This window comes from Phacochoerus africanus, chromosome 13, assembly GCF_016906955.1.
Source record: "Phacochoerus africanus isolate WHEZ1 chromosome 13, ROS_Pafr_v1, whole genome shotgun sequence".
NCBI classification, from domain to species: Eukaryota; Metazoa; Chordata; class Mammalia; order Artiodactyla; family Suidae; genus Phacochoerus; species Phacochoerus africanus.
The window spans coordinates 541,380-568,417 of NC_062556.1; the positions used below are offsets into that span (position 1 = coordinate 541,380).

General features: G+C 42.9%; 1 protein-coding gene across 6 annotated transcripts in view; it reads right to left on the minus strand.

Moving 5' to 3' along the window:
- The window catches only part of PSPC1 (paraspeckle component 1), a 94,093-nt gene that overhangs the window by 57,268 nt on the left and 9,787 nt on the right, over positions 1 to 27,038 (minus strand). For all 6 annotated transcript variants that reach the window (XR_007131505.1, XR_007131506.1, XR_007131504.1 and 3 more), the window contains exons 3-5: positions 21,458 to 21,553; positions 17,933 to 18,129; positions 9,143 to 9,227 (exon numbers count right to left, since the gene is read on the minus strand). Coding sequence is in view for 3 of the 6 variants with exons in the window: in XM_047756404.1 (XP_047612360.1) it covers positions 9,143 to 9,227; positions 17,933 to 18,129; positions 21,458 to 21,553 (378 nt within the window). In the remaining 3 variants the exon portion in view is untranslated. The remainder of the gene's footprint in view (positions 1 to 9,142; positions 9,228 to 17,932; positions 18,130 to 21,457; positions 21,554 to 27,038) is intronic.

Sequence of the window (27,038 nt, forward strand, 5' to 3'; positions counted from 1 at the left end):
CCGACTAGGAACCATGAGGTTGCGGGTTCAATCCCTGGCCTTGCTCATTGGGTTAACGATCTGGCATTGCCCTGAGCTGTGGTGTAGGTCGCAGACGCAGCTTGGATCCCTCATTGCTGTGGCTCTGGTGTAGGCCGGTGGCTACAGCTCCGATTCGACCCCTAGCCTGGGAACCTCCATATGCCGCGGGAAGCGGCCCAAGAAATGGCAAAAAGACCAAAAAAAACCCCAAAAAACAAAAAGCAAAAACAAAAAAATACATATATACAAACAGCTCATACAACTCAATAGCAAAAAAAACCCAAACCCAATTGAAAAATGGGCAGAAGAACTGAATAGACATTTCTCCAAAGAAGCCATATAGAAAGCCAACAGGCACATGAAAAAACGCTCAGCGTCACTAATTAGTAGAGAAATGCAAATCAAAACTATAATGAGGTCCCACCTCATACCAGTCAGAACGGCCATCATTAATAAGTCAACAAATAACAAATGCTGGAGAGGGTGTATAGAAAAGGGAACTCTCCTCCACTGTTGGTGGGAATGTAAATTGGTACAACCACTATGGAAAACAGTATGGAGGTTCCTCAGAAAACTAAATATAGAACTGCCGTGTGACCCAGCAATCCCACTCTTGGGCATATATCTGTACAAAACTTTCACTGAAAAAGATTCATTCACCTGCATGTTCACTGCAGCACTATTCACAATAGCCACGACATGGAAACAACCTAAATGTCCATCAACAGATGAATGGATTGAGAAGATGTGGTGTATATACACAATGAAATACTATTCAGCCACAAAAAAAGAACAAAATAATGTCATTGGCAGCAACATGGGCAGAACCAGAGACTCTCATACTAAGGGAAGTCAGAAGGAGAAAGACAAATGATATCACTTATATCCAGAATCTAATATATGGCACAAATGAACCTACTACAGAAAAGAAACTCATGGACATGGAGAACAGACTTTTGGCTGCCAAGAGGGAGGGGGAGGGAGCAGAAGGGACTGGGAGTTTGGGTTCAGTAGATGCAAATTTCGGCATCTGGAATAGATAAGCAATGCGATTCTGCTGTATAGCCCAAGGAACCACATCTGATCACTTGTGACGGAACACAATGGAGAACAATGTGAGAAAAAGAATGCATGCATATATATGTGTGTGTGAGAAAAAGAACGCACACGTGTGTGTGTGTGTGTGTGTGTGTGTGTGTGTATACATATGTATACATATGTAGTGGAAATGCCTGGATTATATACATACGCCTGGATTATAAATATATACATATAATCCAGGCGTTTCCACTATCACGTAGCAAGTTAAGGACATGGCATTGTCTCTGCAGCAGCACAAGTTCAACCTCCGGCCCAGCACAGTGGGTTAAGGATCCTGTGTTGCCGAAGCTATGGCAGAGGTCTCAGCTGCACACTGACTGGATCTCTGGCCCAGAACTTCCATGTGCCTTGGGTGTGGTCAAAAGCAAACAAAAGTCTGGAACCCAAAAGCTCAAGCCTGTACTCAGTACTGTAATATAAAGAGAAAGCGTAGGATCTACCACTGGCATAGCAGATTGTTTCTTAAAGACACGCATAACCTATCCTGATACAAGCCACTGCAGAGAACCATTCTGCCTAGGCAAATGTCCTACTTGCAGAAGGAAGCCTGAACGAACCCTCTCTCCCCCATATCATTAACTCACTCAGGAAATCCCATGTGGCGGCTACCTGCAAACCACCTGCTTTTATAAATTAAGTTTTATGGGCCAACCATTCGCCTACTACCTCCAGACTAGAGCAATGCTGAGTAGCTGAGACAGAGACCATGTGACATGGGAAGCCTAAAATATTTACTATCTACCCTCTCCCAGAAAAAGTTTGCCAACTTCAGCCCCAAAGATACATGCGGGCATGGAACAACAACGAAAGCTTTATCTATGTGCCGGGTTACCATTAAATCATAGTAAGTTATTAAGAAGGGAAAGCTTTACTACTGAAGTCATAGACTCATATAATATTGGCGTTTAAATCAATGTAAATTCAAATACATATGCTCTGCGATCAAAACCAATAAATTATTTAAACAGAGAAAACTATATAATACTGTTGCCCCTTCAGTAGGTCTCATTTTCCAAGCTACTCTTTTTTTTTTTTAATTATACTTGATTTACATGTTGTGCCATTTTCTGTACAGCAAAGTGACTCAGTCACACATATACATGAATTCTTTTTTTTTTAGGGCCCCACCCACAGCATATGCATTTCCCAGGCTAGGGGTCAAATCAGAGCTGAAACTGCCAGCCTAAACCACAGACACAGCAACACCAGACCCAAGCCATGTTTGCGACCTATACCCCACGGCTCACGGCAATTCCAGGTACCTTAACCCACTGAGCGAGGCAAGGACCAAACCTCCATCCCCATGGATGCTATTCAGGTTCGTAACTTGCTGAACACAACCAGAATTCCTGCATTCTTTTTCACATGTATTATTTTCCATCATGCTCTATCCCATGAGACTGGATACAGTCTCAGTGCTAACCAGGCTGCTCTTCTGAGCACCTTTCCTCACCAAGTGTAAACACCTTTTTGGTGGTGTGTTTGGTACACCACCACCTCCCACGAAACACAAGGGCAGAACTAAGAGAAATGGTGATGCCACAGCCAGCAAAAAACAGTCTGTTAGGACCTCATGTTAAAACAACAAGCAAATAAGAAGACACCATCCCTAGAGGATTTCAAGCAAAACCTAGACTATTTTGAAATCCTCAAAACAAAGCTCTATTCAAGGAAACTGAATATTCAAGTAAAGTGGTTAATCCATTTCTAGGACATCAACACACTAATAAGAAAATACTTTCTAGAGTTCCTATTGTGGCTGAGTGGGTTAAGAACCCAAACAGTATCCATAAGGATGGAGGTTCGATCCCTGGCCTCACCCAGTGGGTAAAGGATCCAGCACTGCCACGAGCTGTAGCACAGGTCGCAGATGCGGTTCAGATCTGGCATCGCTGCGGATGTGGTGTAGGCTGGCAGATGCAGCTCTGATTTGACCCATAGCCTGAGAACTTCCATATGCTACAGGAACGGCCATAAAAAGAAAAAAAAAATCATTTCTAAGAGAACAAAAGAGGGTTTGAGAGTTTCTATAACACTGGGAATAATCTGAGGAGACAAAAGCATTGCCCTTTTTTATTTATACACATATTTATAAAGTGTTTTGAACATGTGCTACTATAACACTTTTAGTAAAAAACAAAACATCATAAACAAAATCTATAATGTAGTTTTCCCATTGTTAGAAAAATAGTTTAATGATAAAAAGTGAGATTAGAATTACAAATCTGGAGAAAAAGTACGACAGTATTAATTATTTGCTATTTTTTCCCTTCCATTTCTTTGTCTATAAATTCCAGAGTCTCTACTTTATTTTGAGAGTGTACCACACTGACCACTCCATAATATAAATTCACAGACAGCATACAAAACATCCCCTGCTGTACATATACCTTTGCTTTAAATTTCTTCCCTGCCACAAGATGCTTTAACAATTGCCTTTACACTTATATTTGATGTCACTTTAGGTCAAAGGTAATATCCTAGGTTATGTTCACAAATGGAACTAATAGGGAAAGAAGTGTGAGAAATTTTAAAATCATGTTATGTTTAATTGGAAACCAATACAACCTTAATCTTACAATTACTTTAACTGGAAGGCCACTAATTAAATCCTGGTGTCTTATTTTTGAAGGAGTCTGAAAAATCTGAAAGGCTCTAGGCCCTAAGCTACGATAAGACTAAGGCATAAAAACGTCCTGTGGTTTGTTCCTACCTAACACTAGGGTCTCCACACCCATCACAGGGCTCCGTGTATCCCACGATCTGTACACTCTGGCAAACGACACAAAAAGGGAAAAGAATGCAAGCCCTGGTTGTGGCACAGCAGAAACAAATCTGACCAGTATACATGAGGATGCAGGTTCAATCCCTGGCGTTGCTCAGTGGGTCAGAGATCAGGCGTTGCCGTGAGCTGTGGTGCAGGTTGCAGATGCAGCTCCAATTCGACCCCTAGCCTGGGAGCTTTCATGTGCCACAGCAACGGCCCTAAAAAGCACAAAAAAATACAAAGAAAAAGGGCAAGAACAGACGGATGAGGAGGTGAGTGAGGAGGAAGGTGAAAGGTAAGAGGGAAAAAGGAGTTAATACTAAGTGAACCAGCTGCAGCCTGGACCAGCCCATCCAAGCCCTGCACCCTTTCACTGCCACAGCCTCTGAAGAGCAAAGTGACCCAGGAAAAAGTAATTTATCTGTAGCACGGAAAGGAAAACCAGAAAGCTGGACACTCTAAATTAGTTCATTTCTCTCAGAATATACTTTCTTAAGCAGTTTTTCCAATCTGCCCAGTGATGTAAAACAAAACGGCTGAGCCCAAACCTTCTGGCCTTCTTACAAGGACGCAGCCTCAGACCAACCTCTGCAGTTTGACCAGTATACTTTTATTTGCTTTTTCTTACAAGTGAAGGATATATTTGACAATTATCAGTCTAAAATTAAGTGTCTGGACAGCATTTAATTTCCTTTCCTTGACACAAGCGGCAAAATTACTCAATTTTAACAACAAAAAAAAGCTGTTCAGGTTGTTTTGGCTTTTTTTTTTTTTTTGCTTTTTAGGGCCACACCCGTGGCCTATGGAGATTCCCAGGTTGAAACGGAGCTGTAGCCGCCGGCCTACACCACAGCTCACGGCAACACCGGATCCTTAATCCACTGAGCAAGGCCAGGGATCGAACCCACATCCTCATGGATACTAGTCAGATTTTTTTTTTGGGGGGGGTGCCTTTTTTAGGGCCGCATCCGTGGCATATGGAGGTTCCCAGGCCAGGGGTTGAATCGGAGCTGTAGCCGGCAGCCTACACCGCAGCAACGTAGGATCCAAGCCTTGTCTGTGACCCACACCACAGCTCACGGTAACACCAGATTCTCAATCCACTGAGCAAGGCCAGGGATCAAACCCACAACCTCATGGTTCCTAGTTGGGTTTGTTGACGCACTGAGCCATGACAGGAACTCCTGTTCACATTTCTTTTATTTTTTGTCTTTTTGCTATTTCTTTGGGCTGCTACCGCGGCATATGGAGTTTCCCAGGCTAGGGGTCAAATTGGAGCTGTAGCCACCGGCCTAAGCCAGAGCCACAGCAACTCGGGATCCGAGCTGCGTCTGCAACCTGCACCACAGCTCACGGCAACGCCAGAGTGTTAACCCACTGAGCAAGGGCAGGGATTGAACCCACAACCTCATGGTTCCTAATTGGATTCGTTAACCACTGTGCCATGATGGGAACTCCTGTTCACATTTCTTAAATGAAGAGTCTTAAAATTCTTAGAATTAATTTCAAAATAAACACCCCGGCACAGGGCAAGACTTAACAGACTTATCACCACCTATATCTACTACAATATAGCCAAGCATAAAAGTTGCCAATGACCTAATTATCATTTTATTGCTGAGATATTATTACTAATAGTACACAGTTATTAGAATTCCAAATTGAATCTGATATACACCTCTGCACATTAAATAGGATTACTGAAAGACCAATGAAAAGTTACCATGTACAGAGAATACTTACCACATCAAGCAACCAGTGTTTCACTTGTTATGAAACTCGCAGCCTACTGAATTTTCCAGTGAGTCCTCCATTCTGTCTTGTGCACTTCACTTTCTTTTAAATGAACCAATGCCTCCCTCAGCTATTATGTAAGTCCCACAGTGGCAGCGCTTGCTTTTTCTGTTCTCCACTGTATCCCCAACACCTCGGGTATTCTTTTTCACTTTTTTGCTTAATTCCACCTAATGCTAAATTTACAGGAAAGTTGCAGAAACAGTGCAGACGGCCTACCTCCCCTCATTCAGCACCCCTGGTATTAACGTCTCACATAATCGGAGGACAACTGAGAGCCAGGAACTGACATCGGTACACCACTATAGATCTATATGGATCTTATTCAAACTTCGCCAGTTTCCCCACTTCTGTCCTTCTGTTTTAGGACACTATTCAGAATCACACAGTGCATTTAACTAGCATTTCTCTTTAGTCTCCTTCAGACTGTTACAGTTCAGACCTTCCTGGTCTTTCATGAACTTGTCACTTTTATTTTATTCTTTTTTTTTTTTTTTTTTTTTTTTTGTCTATTTGTTATTTCTTGGGCCGCTTCCGCGGCATATGGAGGTTCCCAGGCTAGGGGTCCAATCAGAGCTGTAGCCCCCGGCCTACGCCAGAGCCTCAGCAACGTGGGATCCGAGTTGCGTCTGCAACCTACACCACAGCTCACGGCAATGCTGGATCATTAACCCACTGAGCAAGGGCAGGGACCGAACCCTCAACCTCATGGTTCCTAGTCGGATTCGTTAACCACTGCGCCACAACAGGAACTCCGAACTTGTCACTTTTAAAGAGAACTTACTATTTTGCACAATACCCTACAACTCTGGTTCATCTTACATGTGTCATGACTAGCATAAGGTTATAAAGTGCTGACAAGAAAAGCAGAGGAACAACCAGGGACAATTCCCAGCATCTCTTATCAAGGAGTTCCTGGAGTTCCCATCGTGGCACAGCGGAAACGAATCTGACTAGGAACCATGAGGTTACAGGTTCGATTGCTGGCCTCACTCTGTGCATTGGGGATCCAGTGTTGCCGTGAGCTGTGATGTGGGTTGCAGACGAGGCTGGGATCTGGTATTACTGTGGCTATGGCATAGGTCAGCAGCTGTAGCTCTGATTTGACCCCAAGGCCTGGGAACCTCCATATGCTGTTACTGCGGCGCTAAAAAGCAAAAAAAAAAAAAGAAAGAAAGAAACAACAATCCAAGCATTAGATACACCCGTTTCCCCTGAAACATCACCATTTCTGGGAGAAGAGAGCTAGAAAATATATGTATGTACATGACCCATACATATACGCAATGCCTGCATTTCTGTATCTATCTGCTTAGATTAAATACCATTAAGTTTACAGTGAGACTTCAACCCCCACTAAACACCATAGGATTCACTTTCACTTTTGCCTTTCCTCCTTTTTTTCTTTCTCACATTATCTATATTTACAAATTTATTCACTTAAAAAAGTATATTCCGGAGTTCCCTTGTGGTGCAGTGGGTTAGGGATTCAGCATTGTCACTACAGCAGCGTGGGTTGCTGCTGTGGCGCAAGTTTGATCCCTGGCCAAGGAACTTCTGGGGTTTTTTTTGTCTTTTGTCTTTTTAGGGCCGCACCCATGGCATATGGTGTTTCCCAGGCTACGGGTCGAATCGGAGCTGTAGCCACCAGCCTACACTACAGCCACAGCAACGCCAGATCTGAGCTGCGTCTGTGATGATCTACACCACAGCTGATGGCAATGCCAGATCCTTAACCCACTGGGTAAGGCCAAGGATCGAACCCACAACCTCATGGTTGCTAGTTGGATTCGTTTCTGCTGTGCCACAATGGGAACTCCTGGCCTAGGAACTTCTATGTGCCATGTGTTCAGCCAAAAAAAAATAGTATATACAATATTTTCAATAAAGTCTTTAAAAGAGGGGGAAAAGGTATATCCACAGAGTTTCAGAACTACAAACCTACATCCTTGTGGGAAATACATTTACTAACTAGATTAAAGAATTTTTATATTGTTCTTGTCACTAGCCTATAGTATCTGGCCATAAGATAATAAAAATTAAAAAATGATACTAAAGAAACTTTTCTTTCACACCTTTCAGTGTGATAATGTACATCTGTAATACAGTTTTCTCTAATAATCTATAATAGAGATTCATTTATTACACTTTTATGCCCTACTTTGGGTTCTCTCACATTGTTTGGTTTAATTATTATTTGAGCACAAGAGGTATAAGGCATTAATTTTTTTTTTTTTTTGGGCTATGCCCACGGCATGCACTAGTTCCCAGGCCAGGGATCAAACCCAAGACACAGCAATAATCAGAGCCAGAGCAGTGACAATGCCAAGCCTTTAACCATTAGGCTACCAGGGAACTCCACGGGGCACTAACTTTACAGGCCTGGCTGTCAAAGATAAACATAAGAGAACAAAGTTGGAGATTCAGGTGAGTTTACATAAGGGGAAGGGATGTTTCCTTTTCTTTTTACATAAAAAGGAAAGAAGCAACCAGGAAGAAACTGGAAAAGGTCCCTCATGTAAGGAGTTCATGGGGGGATGTTTTTTACAAAAGTTAACTCTCAAACGTTACAATGCATCAGAATCACCTGAAGAACTTATTAAAGCACAGATGAAATAAGTTTCTGGTTCCAAGTTCTGGGAGAAGGTTTCTAAGGATTTCGTAGATCAGAATGCAGATTCTGCCTGCCGAGTACCCTAACGAGGAACACAGGCCACAGAAGTAACAGTGATGGATCCTTAACTCAATAGGCCACCAGAGAATTTCCTGTTATAGCACTTTCAAAATAAAATATTAAGTTTCCTTTAATCTATCACAGCTTTGTTGATAACAATTCCTAATATGATTTTTGAAACTTGTAAGAGTAATATCTATCTCATTTTACAATTAAATACGGCAAGTACAAGAAAAGCTGTTAATTTTTGTTTCTAAGTCTTAGATCGATGGCTCTCTTAAACTTCCTTAGTGAACCTACAAGATCTGAAATTGTGCGTTACAGTTGCCTATTATGCACTGAGAGATCTTAAATGCTCATGTGTTTTTTACCATGGATTCCATTTCAGGGTATCTTTTTTAAACAAATTATCAGAAGTACAAAAGATGCATAAAGGCATTCAGAGTAGTAGTACACACATGAAAAAATTAACACTAAAATCAACACAGATATACTCTGGGAAAATGGCCCATAAAACATAGTGCATTCTTAACATAAATTATATGAAATAATACCTAAGTCCTATTCACAGTATATGCAAAGTGTCTATAACCAGTTGGAGAAAAAAAATATATATACGCCAGTTTGTGAAATAATTCCCTAACTGGAGTCAAAAGTGGACAGTTGGGGACTGTTTTCTATATAACACACCACTTGTCTGTAATAAGCACTGGGGAGTTTTACCAAAAACACGAACAATAAAAACCACACACATTCACATACATGGTGTGATGACGTTCCTTTACCTTAGCTGTATTTGCTTCCGTTTTTGCAGCTCTTGGTTTCTTAGTTCCTCCAAGCGTCTGAGTTCTTCCTGACGCCTCATTAAATCTACAAAATATTGATTACAGGTAAGTATTTTCAGATTGCCCTTCTGTATCCTGATATTCATAAGCATATAGCTCTTTCTGATTGGTCATACACTTAGTAAATAATTCATACTCATGTACCTAGCTTCTCTTTTTGTCCATCACGTTATTTTATAATAAAAGATTATGAACTTGTAATAAGATTAATACCATTTCTGGACCCATTTATTCATACGTATGAAGAAAATTCATCCTTATGTTAAGAAATTAACAAGGGTACTAACAGTTTTAACACAAGAAATGGAAATACTAAAAACAGAACAAACAGTTGCTACATTTTCATTTACATAGTTTTAAACAAATTAACAATTTTTTTCTGCAACAGGCCCAAAGCCCAAAAATATGCCTTGAGAAACAAGCAGAGGGCACATAAGAACTAGACCTAACAGCAGGAAGAATGAAACAGGACACAGCGTGAAACACAAAAAATATCCCTCCCAACAAAATTAGAGTAGATTCCTCCAGCATTGTCAGCATTTTATGAAAGAAGACAGTGAACAGAGAATTCCTCAGAGCAGAAAAAAGCTGAACACAGATATGAACAAGAACACTTTAAACAGGATGAGTGCTCCTGTCATCAGCCACTGCCACATCACCAACAACAAAGGTTCCAGAGAATAAGGCAACAAGAGGTATATTTGTTTTGCATATCTGAGCAGCAGCGGATAAACTTAAACAAGTGTTAAAAATGTTTGTACTATCTTACCAAATTTAAAAAAAAAATGCATAGATTAAAAAATACATACAAATATAGATGTATGGAAATACCCTGGATAACACTATTACTATTTTTCATTTTCTTATCCTATAATTATGTAATTTGAAATTTCTAAAATAAGTATAAATTATCTCAAACATTTCTTTTTTGGCTGCACTCACAGAAGTTCCTGGGCCAGGGATCAAACCCACGCCACAGTCGCAGTCTGTGCCACAGCTGCAGAAACACTGGATCCTTAACCCGTTGTGCCACAAGGGAACTTCCCAAAAAAAATTTTTTTTTTTTTTGCTTTTTGGCCGCACCTGAAGCATATGGAGGTTCTCAGGCTAGGGGTCAAATCAGAGCTACAGCTGCCAGCCTACACCACAGCCCCAGCAACGCAGGACCCAAGCAGCATCTGCGACCAACACCACAGCTCACAGCAACGCCAGATCTTTAACCCACTGAGCAAGGACAGGGATAGAACCTGCAACCTCATGGTTTCTAGTCAGATTTGTTTCTGTTGACGGGAACTCCCAAACATTTCCTAATAAACTGCTACATTCAGAATTCACATTAACGTAATACTAAGAGTTAAAGTTAACATCTAATAACTCTAATATCTTAACTGTAACAACACAGGCATTATCAATAATCCTAACAAGATCAATGATATCCTCGCCACCTTAAAAACTGAAAACCAAATTGTGTATCAGTTATGTCAAAAAGTTCCAGATAGGAGTTCGCGTCGTGGCTCAGGGGTCACAAACCCAACTAGTATCCATGAGGGTGCAAGTGTGATCCCTGGCCTCACTCAGTGGGTTAACGATCCAGCGTTGCCCTGAGTTGCGGTATAGGTCGTAGACACGTCTCAGATCTGGTGTGGCTGTGGCGTAGGACAGTGGCTACAGCTCAGATTTGACCCCTAGCCTGGGAACCCCTACATTTAGGATGTGGCCCTAAAAACACACAAACAAAAAAAAATGTTCCAGATAGATTCTAACTATGCTCTAACAATCTAGCCACTCCATGGTTCAACTGAAATACACAGCCAAATGTCTCCTTATGCCAAAGTTCTTTCCAAAATGCCAGCATCCCAAACCTGGAGGTTCAGTCTCAACTAAGAAACTTAAAAAAAAAAAAAAAAAAAAAATTAAAAAAAACAGATTTTGGGACTCTGCTTAGGAACGTCTGGGGAAACAGATGATTCGGCTAACAGGCCAGGTAAGAAAACATTCAGCTATCTTCAAAGGCAAACACAGGAGTTCCCGTAGTGGCTCAAGGCTTAACAAACCCACCAAGTATCCATGAGGACACAGGTTCGATCCTTGACCTCACTCAGTGGGTTAAGGATCCAGCACTGCCATGAGCTGCCTTACTGTGGCTACGGTGTAGGCCAGAAACTACAGCTCAGATTCAACCCCTAGCCTGGGAACCTCCACACGTCTCTGGCAAAGTCCTAAAAAGACAAGACACACACACAAAAAAGGCAAACATGAAAGACTTCCCTGGTGGCCTAGCAAGCTAAGGACCCAGTGTTGTCACTGCTATGGCACAGGTTCAACACCTGGCCACCACTCTATCCCACCCCCTAAAAAATGACTGCAATGATTTTCAAACATTTATCCCATCAGCTGTCAAAGTTAGCTGCTCCTTAGAATTACCTTTTAACCACAGATTAGTGAAGAAAAATCTCTTCAGATGTGGGCCAGACAACAATTATTTCGAAGTTCCCTAGATGACTCCATTATGCAACCAAGACTGAGAACCCAGAACAAACACATGATCTATTTATATTCCTAGCAGGAAATGTTTTACCAAGCCGAAACTTGAGAAGTGTCTAACTTACTAACCAAGAAGGTCAATACAGTACGTATCCCCTATGACGATTTTATTACTGATTTTGTAGGTTACTCTCAAATGAGGAACATATGTGGCTATAACTGTAAAAACATGCACTATGTTTTTTCCATGAAAAGGAGTAAGAAAGTAACGTAAATGTTTTCTGACAACTGGAATTTTTCCTTTTAAGCTGGGCCAGTAGAGAAAGCTGCTTTAACCTCTCATATCGTGTTTTACATTTACCAAATTCTTTCCTTTAAACTGCTGGTATCGAGAGGAGTACCCGACTCGGCTCAGTGGAAGGGAATCTGAGGTTTTGATCCCTGACCTCGCTCAGTGGATTAAGGATCCGGTGTTGCCATGAGCAGTGATGTACTGTAGGTTGCAGACGCAGCTTGGATCTGGCATGGCTGTGGCTGTGGGGGAGGCCAGAAACTGTAGCTCCAATTTGATCCCTAGCAGGAGAACCTCCATATGCCATGGGGGCAGCCCTGAAAAGACAAAAAGAAAAAATTGCTAATATCAAGTTCCTGAAATTCCACTAAAGTTATATAATTGTACACTGCAATGATAATATTCTTTTGAGGGAAAAAAAAAATCACCCCAAAATTACGAGATTGGAGGTATATAGTAAACTACACTCTAGGAATTTTTCCTAAAAAATAATTCACGAGTTCCCTTGTAATGCATCAGATTAAGGATCCAGCATTGTCACTGCAGCAGCTCAGGTGGCTACTGTGGTGTAGATTCAATCCCCTCGAACAGGAACTCCCATGCCACAAGTGCAAAAAAAGGCATCCACATCCACACATAAAACAACAGCTGGAGTTCCTGTCGAAGCTCAGTGGTTTAACGAATCCGACTAGGAACCATGAGGCTGCAGGTTCCATCCCTGGCCTCGATCAGTGGGTTAAGGATCCGGCGTTGCCGTGAGCTGTGGTATAGGTTGCAGACGCCGCTCGGATCCTGCGTTGTTGTGGCTGTGGTGTAGGCCGGTAGCTACAGCTCTGATTGGACCCCTAGCCTGAGAAGCTCCACATACCTCGGGTGTGGCCCTAGAAAAGACAAAACCAAAGCAAACCAAACCAAACATCAGCTGCAGCACTACTTACCACTAGACCAAGTAACGTTTAGGGCCTTTTTTGTTTGTTTGCTTGTTTTTAGTGAGTGAGGCCAGGGATCGAACCCACAACCTCATGGTTCCTAGTCGGATTCGTTTCCGCTGCGCCACAACGGGAACTGCAGGACCTTTTGTTGTTGTTGCTCTTTTCAGGGCCACAATTGTGACATATGGAGGTTTCCAGGCTAGGGGTCGAATCAGAGCTACAGCTGCTAGGCCTACGCCACAGCCACAGTAACATCAGATCCTTGCCGGATCTGTGAACTACACCACAGCTCATGGCCACACCGGATCCTGAACCCACTGAGCGACACCAGGAATCGAACCCACAACCTTATGGCTCCTAGTCGGATTCGTTTCCACTGCGCCATGACGGGAACTCCATCACTTTTTATGAGGGGATCATCCCGCAGCACATGCAGTTGCTAGGCTAAGGATCAGCTCCGAGCAGCTGGGGCGACCCCAGACCAAAGCACTGGGCTGGGCTGGGGACCAAACCTGTGTCCTGGAGTTGCAGAGTCGATGCCAACCCTGCTCTGTCCCTACAGGAACTCCCCAAGTAACACTTAAAATTGTGTCCCTAACTAACAATGAGAAAGAACATAAAACTGCATCTGTAATTTCTATATTGAGTAGGGAATATAGGAAAAAGAAATGGCAAAGAATACAGAAAAATTTTAAGCCTGATTTGCTACAACGTAGGAATTATTTTCTCAACACAACATCCTATATGTCATGAAGAGTAAACGTCATGTTCCCTGACCTAACACAGCGCCTTCCTCAAAAGACAAGAACCGAACCCCCCCGCCCCACAGGCAAGCATGTAACAAAGGGACACAGGAGCCCAATGAAAGTGGCAAATTTCGAACAAAATACAGTACCGGATTATAACACAAAGAATTGAATGAAATCTATGATATCAATTAGCAACTGACTACATAAATACGTGGTGGAATAGCCAATGTCCCATATGGAAGAATTCCACGTAATTTAGGTAAATGTCTTTCCCTTGAAGAAGTGAAGCTTCTCACCTCACCTCTTAAGTGTAAAGCATGGAAAGGAAGGAAAAACCAGTATGTCCACAGTGAGTAGACATGGCAAACACTGCCTAGCCAGGCGATCAAGGTCAGCACCAGTGGTGACAACGCATGCTGACAGTACGTATCACTCTCCCCCAAACGCTGTACCCCGACCCAGTCATGGGGAAAAACAGGCACATACCAAGTGATGGACAGTCTATAAAGTATTTGCTCCATCTTCCTCAAAACTGAAAAATCTTCAAGAACAAGGAACTTCTGAGAAACTCAAAACCAAGAGGAGCGTAAGGAGACACAATAACTAAATGTAATGTGGTATCTGAGTTGGGACAGTGAAAGAGAAGCAGGATATTAAGGAAAAAGCTGAGCCGATACAAATGAACTGTGGACTTTCATGTACTGAAATTAGCTCATTCATTATGCCAAATGTACCACACTAAGAAAAGATTTATAACACTTGTTTAAAAAAGAAAAAGCAGCTACAGATTGAAAAGCTCAGTGAATGAGCAATTAAATGCTGGAGAGCACTGGCGAACTCAAAAGGGCAAGGACGAAGTCTTTTAAGAATCAGGAGGCCAGAGCCGGGAGGTGGGGGGAAAGGGAATTACACGAAGGGGACCAAAGGTATAAGCTTCCAGCAATAACATAATTAAATGCTAGAGATGCGACATGCAACCTGCTAAATATGGCCAACACTGCTGTGCGTTATCCAGGAAGGTTATTCAGAGTTCTCATCAGAGTTATTGCTGTGGCCCAACAGGACCAGCAGCGTGTTGGGAGTGCTGGCACAATGGTTCGCTATCCGGCCTAGTACCGTGGGTTAAGGAGCTGGTGTTGCTGCAGCTATAGCTTAGGTCCAAACTGTGGCTCAGATCTGATCCCTGGCTCAGGAACTCCACAGGCAGCAGGGCAGCCAAAAATTTTTTTAAAAAAGAGAGAGATCTTATCACAAGGAAAATAATCTTGAGTTCCCACTGTGGCACAGCAGGTGAAAGGATCCTGCATGGCACAGCTGCAGCTCAGATTCAATCCCTGATCTGAGAACTTCCATACGCCACGGGTCTGCCATAAATGATAAATAAATAAAGCACAAACAGCAGTTCCCTTGTGGCCCAGAGGCTCAATGATCCGCAGTTGTCAGTGCTGCGGCTTTGGTGACTACTGTGGTACTCTGCATGTGTGGTCGGAAAAAAAAAGTCAAAATGCTTCTAGAGGTGAGGCCAAGCTTCCCACGAGCTCGAGAGCGCTGCGCTGCGGAGCTGCGGAGAGTCCACGGCGGTGCTGTACTTAGTCATCGCTCCATCCGCAGTGCCGCACACGGTGTCTTCTACAACCAAGTGTAAACACGGGCGGAAGCAGTAACCGTGACGCCACTGCCTGTTCCCAGCAGCAGGTAACTTCCAGCACAAATGCTTTAACATCTATATCCTAATGACGGTATTGGCTGCAGACAGCAGGAAAATGAACTGGAAAAGTGCCCAGACAACAACTCTTACTGGACAGCAGTGCTGGAGCAACTTTTTTTTTTTGCTTTTTAGGGCCACATACCTGTGGCTTATGGACATTCCGAAGCAAGGGGTGGAATCGCAACTACAGGTACCAGCCTGCACCTCAGCCGCAGCAAGACGGGACCCCAGCCTGTCTGCCATCTACATCTACAGGTCAGAGCAATGCCAATGATTAACCCACAAAGCGGGGCCAGAGACTGAACCTGCACCCTCATGGATACTAGTCAGGTTCATTACCGCTGAGCCGCAACGGGAACCCCGAGACTAAATTTTTTTTTTTTAATTTTCCAGTGGATTCTGGCATGTGGAAGTTTCCGGGCCAGGGACAGAACCTAAGCCATAGCTGCGGAAACGCCGGATCCTTAACCCACTTCACCAGACAGGGAACTTCCTAAATTTTTAAACCACAAAAATCACCAGACTGGTTAAACTTGAAGCTCTCTTTTGAGCCAATGATTCTGCAACTTTCTCAGAGATAACAATTTTCAAATTTTCTAGAAGAAACCCAGTTTATCTTGAAATATACTAGCACATGATGTGAGTTCAATTTTAACAGAAGAGGGATTTTACAGAATCACTAGGTTTACGGTCCAAATGAAACCAGAAATGTCTGAATCGTTTCATTTGTTGAGCTGGATTTTGCTTGTTTGTTTCTCTTGTGTGGCTGCCCCATGGCTTGTGGAGTTCCAGGACCAGGGAACAGATTTGAGCTACCGTTGTAGCAATGCCGGATCCTTAACCTACTACTGTGTTGAGACCAGGATCAAAGCCACCATGGAAGAGACACCACCGATCCCAATGTGCCATCAAGAACTCCTGGATTTTAATTTATTTGGCATTAGCAGTTATTCCGTGACCTGACCGTAACTGTTCAGCATTTACTTAACAGATGTAAAAAAAAATTTTTTTTTAATACAATTAACCTGGACTTTACCCTAAAGAAAATAAGAATCTACCAAAAAGATTTAAAGATGAATGATGATCAAATTGTCGCTTTTTAAACAAATACTGGTCTCTGATATAAAGAACAATTTAGGAGTTCCCGTCGTGGCGCAGTGGTTAACGAATCCGACTAGGAACCATGAGGTTGCGGGTTCGATCCCTGGCCTTGCTTAGTGGGTTAAGGATCTGGCGTTGCCGTGAGCTGTGGTGTAGGTTGCAGACACGGCTCGGATCCCACGTTGCTGTGGCTCTGGCGTAGGCCGGTGGCTACAGCTCCAATTCGACCCCTAGCCTGGGAACCTCCATATGCCGCGGGAGCGGCCCAAGAAATAGCAACAACAACAACAACAACAACAAAAGACAAAAAAAAAAAAGAACAGAAGCTTAAAAAAAAAAAAAAGAACAATTTAGAGGAGGCTAAGATTAGATGACATAAAGTCCCATAAGAAGGCTATTTCAAGAGTTCCTGCCATGGCATGGTAGGTTAAGGATCCACCATTGCTTCACTTGAGGCATAGGTCACAACTGCAGCTCGGATCTGATCCCTGGTCCAAAAACTCCATATGCCACTGGGCGGCCAAAAAAGAGGGAAAAAAAAAAAAGAGAGAAGCAAAAAATTTAAGAGCAAAGTAGAAAGCAATTAGATGCTTCACATTAAGAAATATAAACTTATTACGAGGAGTTCCCATCGTGGCTCAGTAGTTAATGAATCCGACTAGGAACCACGAGGTTGCAGGTTCGATCCCTGGCCTTGCTCAGTGGGTTAAGCATCCGGCGTCGCCGTGAGCTGTGGTGTAGGCTGCAGATGTGGTTCGTGTCCTGTGTGGCTCTGGCGTAGGCTGGCGCCTATGGCTCCGATTCGACCCCTAGTCTGGGAACCTCCATATGCTGTGGGAGTGGCCCAAGAAATGGCAAAAAGACAAAAAAAAAAAAGGAATATAAACTTATTACAGATTGTAGAAAAGATGACTGATAAGAAGCAGAAAAAATTGAGAATTAACAGAAAATAAAGGGGAGAAATAAATAATATAGACAGGCATTAAAAGAAACCTAGAGAGAGGACAGGGAAAAAGTAAGCTTCTGATAAATACTTAAGGAAGCATCATGTTATCTGACCAATGAACGTGTCACAAGTGATTAAAATGTCCTTAAATAGCTATCATTTGCCTTAATTCTTCTTTCTACCAAACAAAATCTTGTTATGTGACTTTACGACAAATGTACATACTAAAACTTATCCTCCTGCTTCTTTCGGCCAGCAGAAACCTGTATTCGCTACTGACAAAAGTTAACCACCTTAACTACCTCCAATAACATTACCTGTGTAGGTAACTTATTTTTAATAAGTTGGGTTTGTTTTTTAAAGGCATTCTCCCAAGAAAGTGAAATTTTTCCTCTGAGTATTTTGAGTTTAGAGACTGCTAACTAGCAACTCACACAGTAACACAACACTATCAATGGGAAACATCAAATGGAACGCCAAAAAAAGAATGATCACGGCCACATGACAGTGCATCTTACCTTGCCTCATCAGCATCAACTGGTGCTCGTGCCTGGCTGCTTCCATTTCCGCCTCCAGCTTCTCTTTGGCTTCTCTGATGTTTCTGTCAACCTGCTCACGCTGCTGCTTCTCCATTTCATCGAGCGCTTTCCACCGAGACGCGTACTCAAACTCAAAGGTTCCAGGTTGAGCAAATCGGGGCGGTTGCTCTCTTTCCCTAAGTTTACATTTGAAGACATACAGAAACATGTGTTTAAAAGGTAAAACACCACCTAAGAACAAAATGCAGCCCACTTACTTAGCCCTTCCATGCCCAAGGCTCCGCCAGACAAGCACTCCACAGGGATACACTGGGATGCAGGCTTAAACAAGCCTAAGTTTGAGAATCTGCCTGAAGATGCCCAACTAGCAGGTAGAACCTGGGAAGCAAGGATCAAACCTAGGCAAGCTTGTACTACAACCTGTACCTTCTGAATTATCATCTCCAAAAAGGCTTTTCTAGTTTTCACTCAACAATTTTACATAAGACAGTCTGCAATATATGAATCAAATGTGCCCTGTCTAAAGTCAATTTTTCTAAAAGTAGTTAACTTTTAGAGGTAGGAATGAAATTAGATACAGCATATTAAGTGTTGTGTGCCACATTTACTGGCTAGGAAAAAAAACAGAGACCTGATTTATGACAGTGTGTTTAATATTTGTTTCCCTAACAGACTATACACTCAATGAGGACATGAAATTTCTGTTAACCCCTGTATCTCAACTACGTAGCACATATCTAACACACTGTATACATTTAATATCTTTCCCTTTTTTGGCTGTGTCAGCAACATGTAAAAATTCCAGGCCAGGGGCCAGACCTGCAACACAGCTATGAACTGAGCCACTGCAACTGGATCCTTAACCCACCTGCCCACCAGGAAATGGCAAATATTTCTTTTTTTCTTTTTTTTTCTAAGGCTGCACTTGCAGCATATGGAAGATCTCCAGCCAGGAACTGAATCGCAGCTGCAGGTGTGCCTCAGGCTCAGATGAGGCAATGATGGCGCCTTTAGCCCAGAGCATCAAATCCCTAGGACATCGAACCCATACCTCCAGGGCAAAATCAGCCAATGTAGTTAAGAGTCTTAACCCACTGCACCCCGGTGAGAACTCCTGTATTTCTTTAACGAACACAGAAATGACCATAAACGAAATTTTTTTAATAAAGACTTATGAATGTGCCTAACATTCAAAGAAATTCTTGGGAGTTCCCTTCGTGGCTCACTAGTTAACAAACCAGACCAGAACCCAGGAAGACGCAGGTTTGATCCCTGGCCTCACTCAGTGGGTTAAGGATCTGGCGTTGCTGTGAGCTGCAATGTAGGTCGAAGATGTGGCTTGGATCTTGCATTGCTGTGGCGTAGGCCTGCAGCTGCAGCTGATTCAAGCCCTAACCTGGAAGCTTCCATATTCTGCAGGTATGGCCCTAAAAAGAAAACAAAACAAAAAAAATCAAAGAAATTCTTAATTATTCAAAAGTATTGATAAGAAAACAATTCCTACCCATCAATAAAAATTATCTGCCTTGCAAGTTTACTGTGGGGTGGGGAGGGGAAGGTAGTGAAAGGGACAAAGTTGGGAGATGGGGGAGAATGGCACAGCGTGAAAATGTAGTAACAAGAAACAGCTTAAAGATCTTAGCAGATACGGGAAATCAAAGTTAACCATGATCTGGGCATTCTGGGCCTGAAAAACAGACTTTCTTTTTTTATTTCTAAAGCACTGACTGGGGAAAGGAAAGGAATGGGAGATACACCACCATTTATTTTCTGACAAAATTATTACTCAAGTAGTTTCCAAGTCAGAAATTGAATATAGTCAAATACAGAAACGCATTTATTTTCTCCGAAGCTAACAGTATTGAAGCAATATGGATTTGAGGAGTTAGAACTGAATATGAATCATGGCTTTCATGCTTCATAAACTTTTCTTTCTCAGTATAACTCTTTAAGAGAAAAATCAGGAACACAGAGTGTTCCCTTCATGGCTCAGCGGTTAAGAAACCTGACTAGGATACATGAGAGTGCAGGTTCAATCCCTGGCTTCACTCAGTGGGTTAAGGATCCAGCGTTGCTGTGAGCTGTGGTGTAGGTCACAGACGCTACTCAGATCACACGTTGCTATGGATGTCATGTTGCCCAGCAGCTGTAGCTCCGTTTCGACCCCTGGCCTGGGAACCTCCATATGCCACCAGTGCAGCCCTTAAAAAAAAAGAATATAATGAGATCTTATAATCCTTATAATTCTAGCTCTAATTCCTAAATCAAAAACTATGCTCTATTTCAAATTTGAAAAAATACATAATACAGCTGTGGCAACAGCAGATGCTTAACACACTGGGACAGGAGAAAAATCACACCCTGGCCTGAACAGTGACCCAAGCTGCTGCAAAGACAATGCCAGATCCTAACCCACTTTGCCATAGTGGGAACTTCCAGCTTAGCGGTTTTACATACTATTTCTCTGGCGTTCCCACCATGAGGCAGTGGGTTAAGAAACCAAAAAAGAGGAGTTCCCTTTGTGGCGCAGCGGAAGCAAATCTGACTAGGAACCACGAGAATGTGGGTTTGATCCCTAGCCTCGCACAATGGGTTAAGGATCCAGCACTGCCATGAGCTATAGCATATGTCGCAGACTCAGCTCAGATCTGGCATTGCTATGACTGTGGCGTAGGCTAGCAGCTACAGCTCTGATTTGACCCCTAGCTTGGGAACCTCCATATGCTGCAGGTGCCACCCTGAAAAGGAAAAAAAAAAAAAAGGTTCCCACTGTGGTGCAGCTTCTCGACGTGGAGGCGCTGGTTTGATCCCTGGCCCAGGACAGTGGGTTAAGAATCCGCCTTGCTGCAGCTCTGCGGTAGGTTGTGGCTATGGCATGGATTCTCGATGCACTGGTAGCACCTAGACAGTGCTTGGCACAAAGGCATTCCAGTATTTGTTGAAATCATGCACACGTTTATTTATTATAATAAACAAGAGACCGGCTAAAAACAGTCACAATGTATTTACACCAGCCACTCATGTAAAAATTTGAGTTATACTGAGTGAAGAGTAATTGGTTAAAAGAGTAATACGCTATTGTGCAAACAGGCTTTTTTTCTTTTTTATCATTAAGGGTAATTCTCTACCCCTAGCCAACTTACTTAACTAGAACCTCTCGCACTCAAATCACTCCAAGTCTCCTCTTAATTTACAATACACCTGAGACATACCACCTCCACTCCAGAAATCTGCGTATCTAAATCTGTTTCTTTGGCATAAATACTACTGACAGCATCTTCGTCCCTAACCCACCCACACCCTTATTATAAAAGCTGAAACCGTTAAAGTTAACGTTATACCAACATAGAGAAGTAAACCAGCATTCTAGTAGACCAGCCCATTCTATAAAGCAGACTGAACAACTAAATGGAACATGTTATAATTAAACAACACATTCTTACAAAAGTGATATGATACCCTTGAGAGCACAGATGGAAAATATCTTTCTTAATAAAATCTTACTTATGATACTGTTGAGTTTTCTGCATTAGCTTCTCTGGCAAGCCATCTTCATCATCAAACTGCTCCATAGGCTCCACAATGACTGGACGAGGGGTCCTGGATAGGCAAAAAGCATTAAAAAAAAATTAATACAGTATCTAGAATTAACACCCTCAGAGAAATCTTTTATGATGATTTTGAGATATACTGCTGGAAAATTTTTCTAAGAAAGTCTCAGTTATGATATATACTCATTTTTTTATTGGTCTCTCTTTCTCTGTTACGGCCACACCCGAGGCATATGTTAAGTTGCCAGGCTAGGGGTTGAAAAGAGCTATGCCTGCTGGCCTATGCCACAACCTCAACAAGGGATCCAAGCTGTGTCTGCAACCTATCCTGCAGCTTGAGGCAGTGTCAGATCCTTTAACCCACTGAGAGAGACCAGGGATCAAACATGCATCCTCATGGATACTCGCCAAGTTTTTACCCCACTGAGCCATAACGGTAAACTCCATCATACAAACATTTGAAAATCAGTCAGTAAACACAGGCTAAAGAGATACAAAGCAAAGATGAGTGCTTGTTTTTAGAGCATGGAGTGTATTCAAGAGGACAGAAAAATAAATCAGCATGAACTACATAACCACTGTAGTTAACTTTTACAGAGCACGATGGAAAAGAGTGAATACTCATTTCTCATTCCGTGTGTGTGGCAGCATCACTCCTCTGGACCAACTCTTCAAAACTCCCCTCTCCACCCACCTCACAGGTTTTTTTGTTTTTTTGTTTTTTGGTCATTCTAGGACCACACCTGGGCATATGGAGGTTCCCAGGCTAAGCACTGAATCAGAGCTGCACCTGCTTGCCTACACCACAGCCACACAATGCAGGATCTGAGCCGCATCTACAACCTACACCACAGCTCACAGCAACAGCAGATCCTGAACCCACTGAGCGAGGCCAGGTTGAACCCCCATCTTCATAGATACTAGCCAGGTTATCAACCACTGAGCCACAATAAGAACTGCTCATAGCCTCCCTCTGTGTCCAAACAGTCTTGCAAAGAAAATGAGACCTAAAAGGAGTTCCCTTTCGGTGCAGTGGGTTAAGGATCCAGTATTTTGGTGTAGGTCACAGAACCAACTCGGGATTCTGTGTTGCTGCGGCTCCAGTTCGACTCCTACCCTGGGAACTTCCATATGCTGTCAGTGCCAACCTAAAAAGCAAAAAAACCCAGAAGATCAAAAAACTTTCCCTGCAATCAGTCAACATAAGCAAAACTAAAATCTATACTGCCTTCTGAACATAGATACTTCAGGGAGAATAGTCACGGTTCATTTCTGAGGTATTAACAAAAAAGCTAGAGAGATAACAGGGCTTTATGGATTCCAAACAGTTCCCTTTACAAATAAAAAAAGATCTGGAGATGGACAAAGACTTTAAGTCCTCAACCGTACAGGAAGGAAAGCTATAAAATGGTTAGTTAAAAAATTGTTCCTGGAGTTTCCATTATGGCTCAGCGGGTTAGGAACCCAACAGTGTCCCTGAGGACAAGGGTTCGATCCCCAGCACTACTCAGTGGGTTAAGGATCCAGTGTTGCCATAATCTGTGGCATAGGTCACAGAGTTGGCTCAGATTCCATGTTGCTGTGGCTACGGCCAGCAGCTGTAGCGCTGATGGGACCTCTAGCCTGGGAACTTCCATATATCACAGGAGTGGGCCTAAAAAGAAAAAAGAAAAAAAGGAGTTCCTGCTGTGGCACAGCTGAAACAAATCTGACTAGTGACCATGAGGTTTGATCCCTGGCCTCACTCTAGTAGGTTAAGGATCCAGTGTTGCCATGAGCTGTGGCATAGGTCACAGACGCAGCTCAGATCTCGTGTTGCTGTGGCTGTGGTGTAGGCCGGCAGCTACAGCTCTGATTCGACTCCTAGCCTGGGAACCTCCATACGCTGTGAGTGCAGCCCTAATAAGAAAGAAAAAAGGAAAAAGAAAAAAAAATTAGTTAATCCTTTTTTATTTTAATAATAAAAGAGCAATTCTTACAAATTAAGAGGAATGTTCAAAAAATAAATGTAAAAAACTAGAATTGGACCCTACTGTACTGATGGTACACCAAAGATAAAGGGGGCTTTTCTGATAAGCGGCAATTTGTACTTCCAACACCAGCAAGCACATCTGGATAACCCTTGCATTTCCAACATAAAAGCAAAAGAAATACTACAACGTTATTTGTATTAAAGAAATATTTTTTCTGAATCTAAAAATAACCCATTTAAGGAGTTCCCACTGTGGCTCAGTGGTTAACGAATCCAACTAGGAACCATGAGGATGCAGGTTCAATCCCTGGCCTTGTTCAGTGGGTTAAGGATCCGGCGTTGCCATGAGCTGTGGTGTAGGTCGCAGATGTGGCTCAAATCCCGCCTTGCTATGGCTGTGGTGTAGGCCGGCGGCTGCAGCTCCAATTAGATCCCTAGCCCGGGAACCTCCACATGCAGCAGGAGCGGCCCTAGAAAAGGCAAAAAGACCAAAAAAAAAAAAAGGGCAACCCATTTAAACATATGTGAGTTCCCACTGTGGCTCATGGGTTAAGAACCTGACTAGTATCCATGAGAATATGGGTTTGACCCCTTGCCTTGCTCAGTGTGTTAAAAGCATCCAGCATTGCACAAGCTGCAGTGTAGATCATGGATGCAGCTCGGATAAGGTGTTGCTGTAGCTGTGATCTAAGCTGGCAGCTATGGCTCTGATTTGACCCCTAGCCTGGGAACCTCCATATGGCATAGATGTGGCCCTAAAAAGATAAAAATAAATAAAAAAATGGAAAGATGTGTTGATGCAAAAGCAAAGCTCAAACCTAGTTTCCTCCAGATGTGCTTTTTTACGTGGCTGACTTTACTCTGTATTTTTTCCCTACAGAGAGTATATAATGAAGTCCAAGTCCTCCTACTGACCCACCAAGCCTGGGGCAGTCTCAGAGACCTCCTACCATATACCTATAAGCACATTAACCAAATATAATTTCTGCTGATACATTCATTTTTATTTCCAGTCATTTAAATCAGTTGATTAACACAAATTACGATCACAACCTACATCTGCTTTGATATCTTTTTTCAAATATGTGGAATCAATATTTTAATTATATAAAAACAGGACATTTTAGGCGTTCCCATCATGGCTCAGCTGAAACAAATCTTACCAGCATCCATGAGGACGCAGGTTTGAGCCCAGGCCTTACTCAGTGGGTTAAGGGTTATAACAAACAAACAAAAAGGATATTCTAGAGCGACAGATGCAATCACCACGTGCACAGTTGAAACTCTGCCATAATCAAATGTGGAGGCTGTGATTCACCCAGCTGTTCCGGATTTTTTTATTGCAGATAATACATAGACCATAATTTTTTTTTTTTTTTTTTTGCTACTTAAAGGTCACACTTAAAACATACAGAGGTTCCAAGGCTAGGTATTCAATCAGAGCTAAGGCTCCTGGCCTACACCACAGCAACAAGGGATCTGAGCCACATTTGAGACCTACACCACAGCTCACGGCAACGCCGGATCCTTAACTCACTGAGCAAGACCAGGGATCAAACCCACATCCTCATGGATTTTGGTCAGGTTCGTTAACCACTGAGCCATAAAAGAAGTCCAAAATTTACCGTTTTAAAGTGTACCACTGGTTTCTAGTATGTGCAAACATCACCAAAACCTAATCCCAAAATATTTTCATTACCCCAAAAAGAAACCCTGAACTCATGAGAAATCAAATTTCCTCTGAGCCTCTAGCAACTAGTGGTCTACTTTCTGTGTTTTTTTTTTTTGGCTTTTTGCTATTTCCTGGGCCGCTCTGGGGGCATATGGAGGTTCCCAGGCTAGGGGTCGAATCGGAGCTGCAGCCCAGCCTACGCCAGAGCCACAGCAACGCTGGATCCGAGCCACGTCTGCAACCTATACCACAGCTCGCGGCAACGCCGGATCGTTAACCCACTGAGCAAGGCCAGGGACCGAACCCGCAACCTCATGGTTCCTAGTCGGATTCGTTAACCACTGCGCCACCACGGGAACTCCTACTTTCTGTCTTTATGTATATGACAAACACTCCCTTAAAAATTTATCTCGGGAGCTCCCATCAAGGTGCAGCGGAAACAAACCTGACTAGGAGCCATGAGGCCGTGGGTTGGATCCCTGGTCTCGCTCATGGGTTAAGGATCTGGTGTTGCCACAAGCTGTGGTGCAGGTCGCAGACATGGCTCGGATCCTGCACTGCTGTGGCTGTGGGGAAGGCCGGCAGCTATAGCTCCAATTTGACCCCAGCCTAGGAATCTCCATATGCCATAGGTGTGGCCCTAAAAAGCAAAAAATAAATTAATTAATTCATAATAAAATAAAAAAATAAAAATTTACATTCATGAGCGCTGCATTTTTCAGTGTCATGAAATGTTCTTCACAAAATAACTATATACTAATCCATCCACTGTAAGTATAAGCTACTTGATTCTCAAAAAGAGAACTCTACCCAGTATTCTGTGATAATCTATGAGGGAAGAATCAGAGAACGGATATGTGTGTATGTATGACTGGGGTCATTTTGTTGCCAGCCTATGCCACAGCCACAGCAACTCAGGATCCAGGCCACGTCTTCGACCTACACCACACCCAATGGCAATACCGGATCTTTAACCCACTGAGCGAGGCCAGGGGCTGAACCTGCATCCTCATGGATACTATTGGTCTGATTGATTCATTTCCACTGAGCCACGATAGGAATTCCTCACTGGGTATTTTTGCCAATATAATAATTGTGCCAATATAATCTTTTGCAATACCTCAAAAAAAAGTTTTAGTAGTTTGTGTATAATTACCTATAAAAAAATTACTTAACCATCTTGGAGTTCCCCGATGGGGAAGCAGGTTGAGGATGTTATTGCTGCTATGGCACCAATTCAATTCCTGGCCCAGGAACTTCAAGTTTAGCAGGTGTGGCTAAATATTTAGTTGCCAATCCTGGAGTTCCCACCATGGCTCAGCGAATCCAACTAGGAACCATGAGGTTGCGGGTTCGATCCCTGGCCTCACTCAGTGGGTTGAGGATCCGGTGTTGCCATGAGCTCTGCTGCAGGTTGAAGATGTGGCTCGGATCCTGCGTTGCTGTGGCTCTGGTGTAGGCCGGTGGCTACAGCTCCGATTCGACCCCTAGCCTGGGAACCTCCATATGCCGTGGGTGCAGCCCTAAAAAGACGAAAAACAAACAAACAAACAAAAAATGCACAAAGTAACCTTCACTAAATGCTGGACGTATTTTATATCCTTTTGAGTTTTGTTTTGTTTTTTGGGGGCCACACCTGCTGCACATGGAAGAGTCCCAGTCTAGGGGTGAAATCGGAGCTAAAACCGCCAGCCTACACCACACCCACTGCCACAAGAGATTCCGAGCCATGTCTGCAACCTACACCACAGCTCAGGGCAACGCTGGGTCCTTAATTCATTGAGTGAGGCAAAGATCGAACCCACAACCTCATGGTTCCTAGTCAGATTGATTTCCGCTACACCACAACGGGACTCCCATATTTTATATCTTCATTGTGGTGCCAGGTAT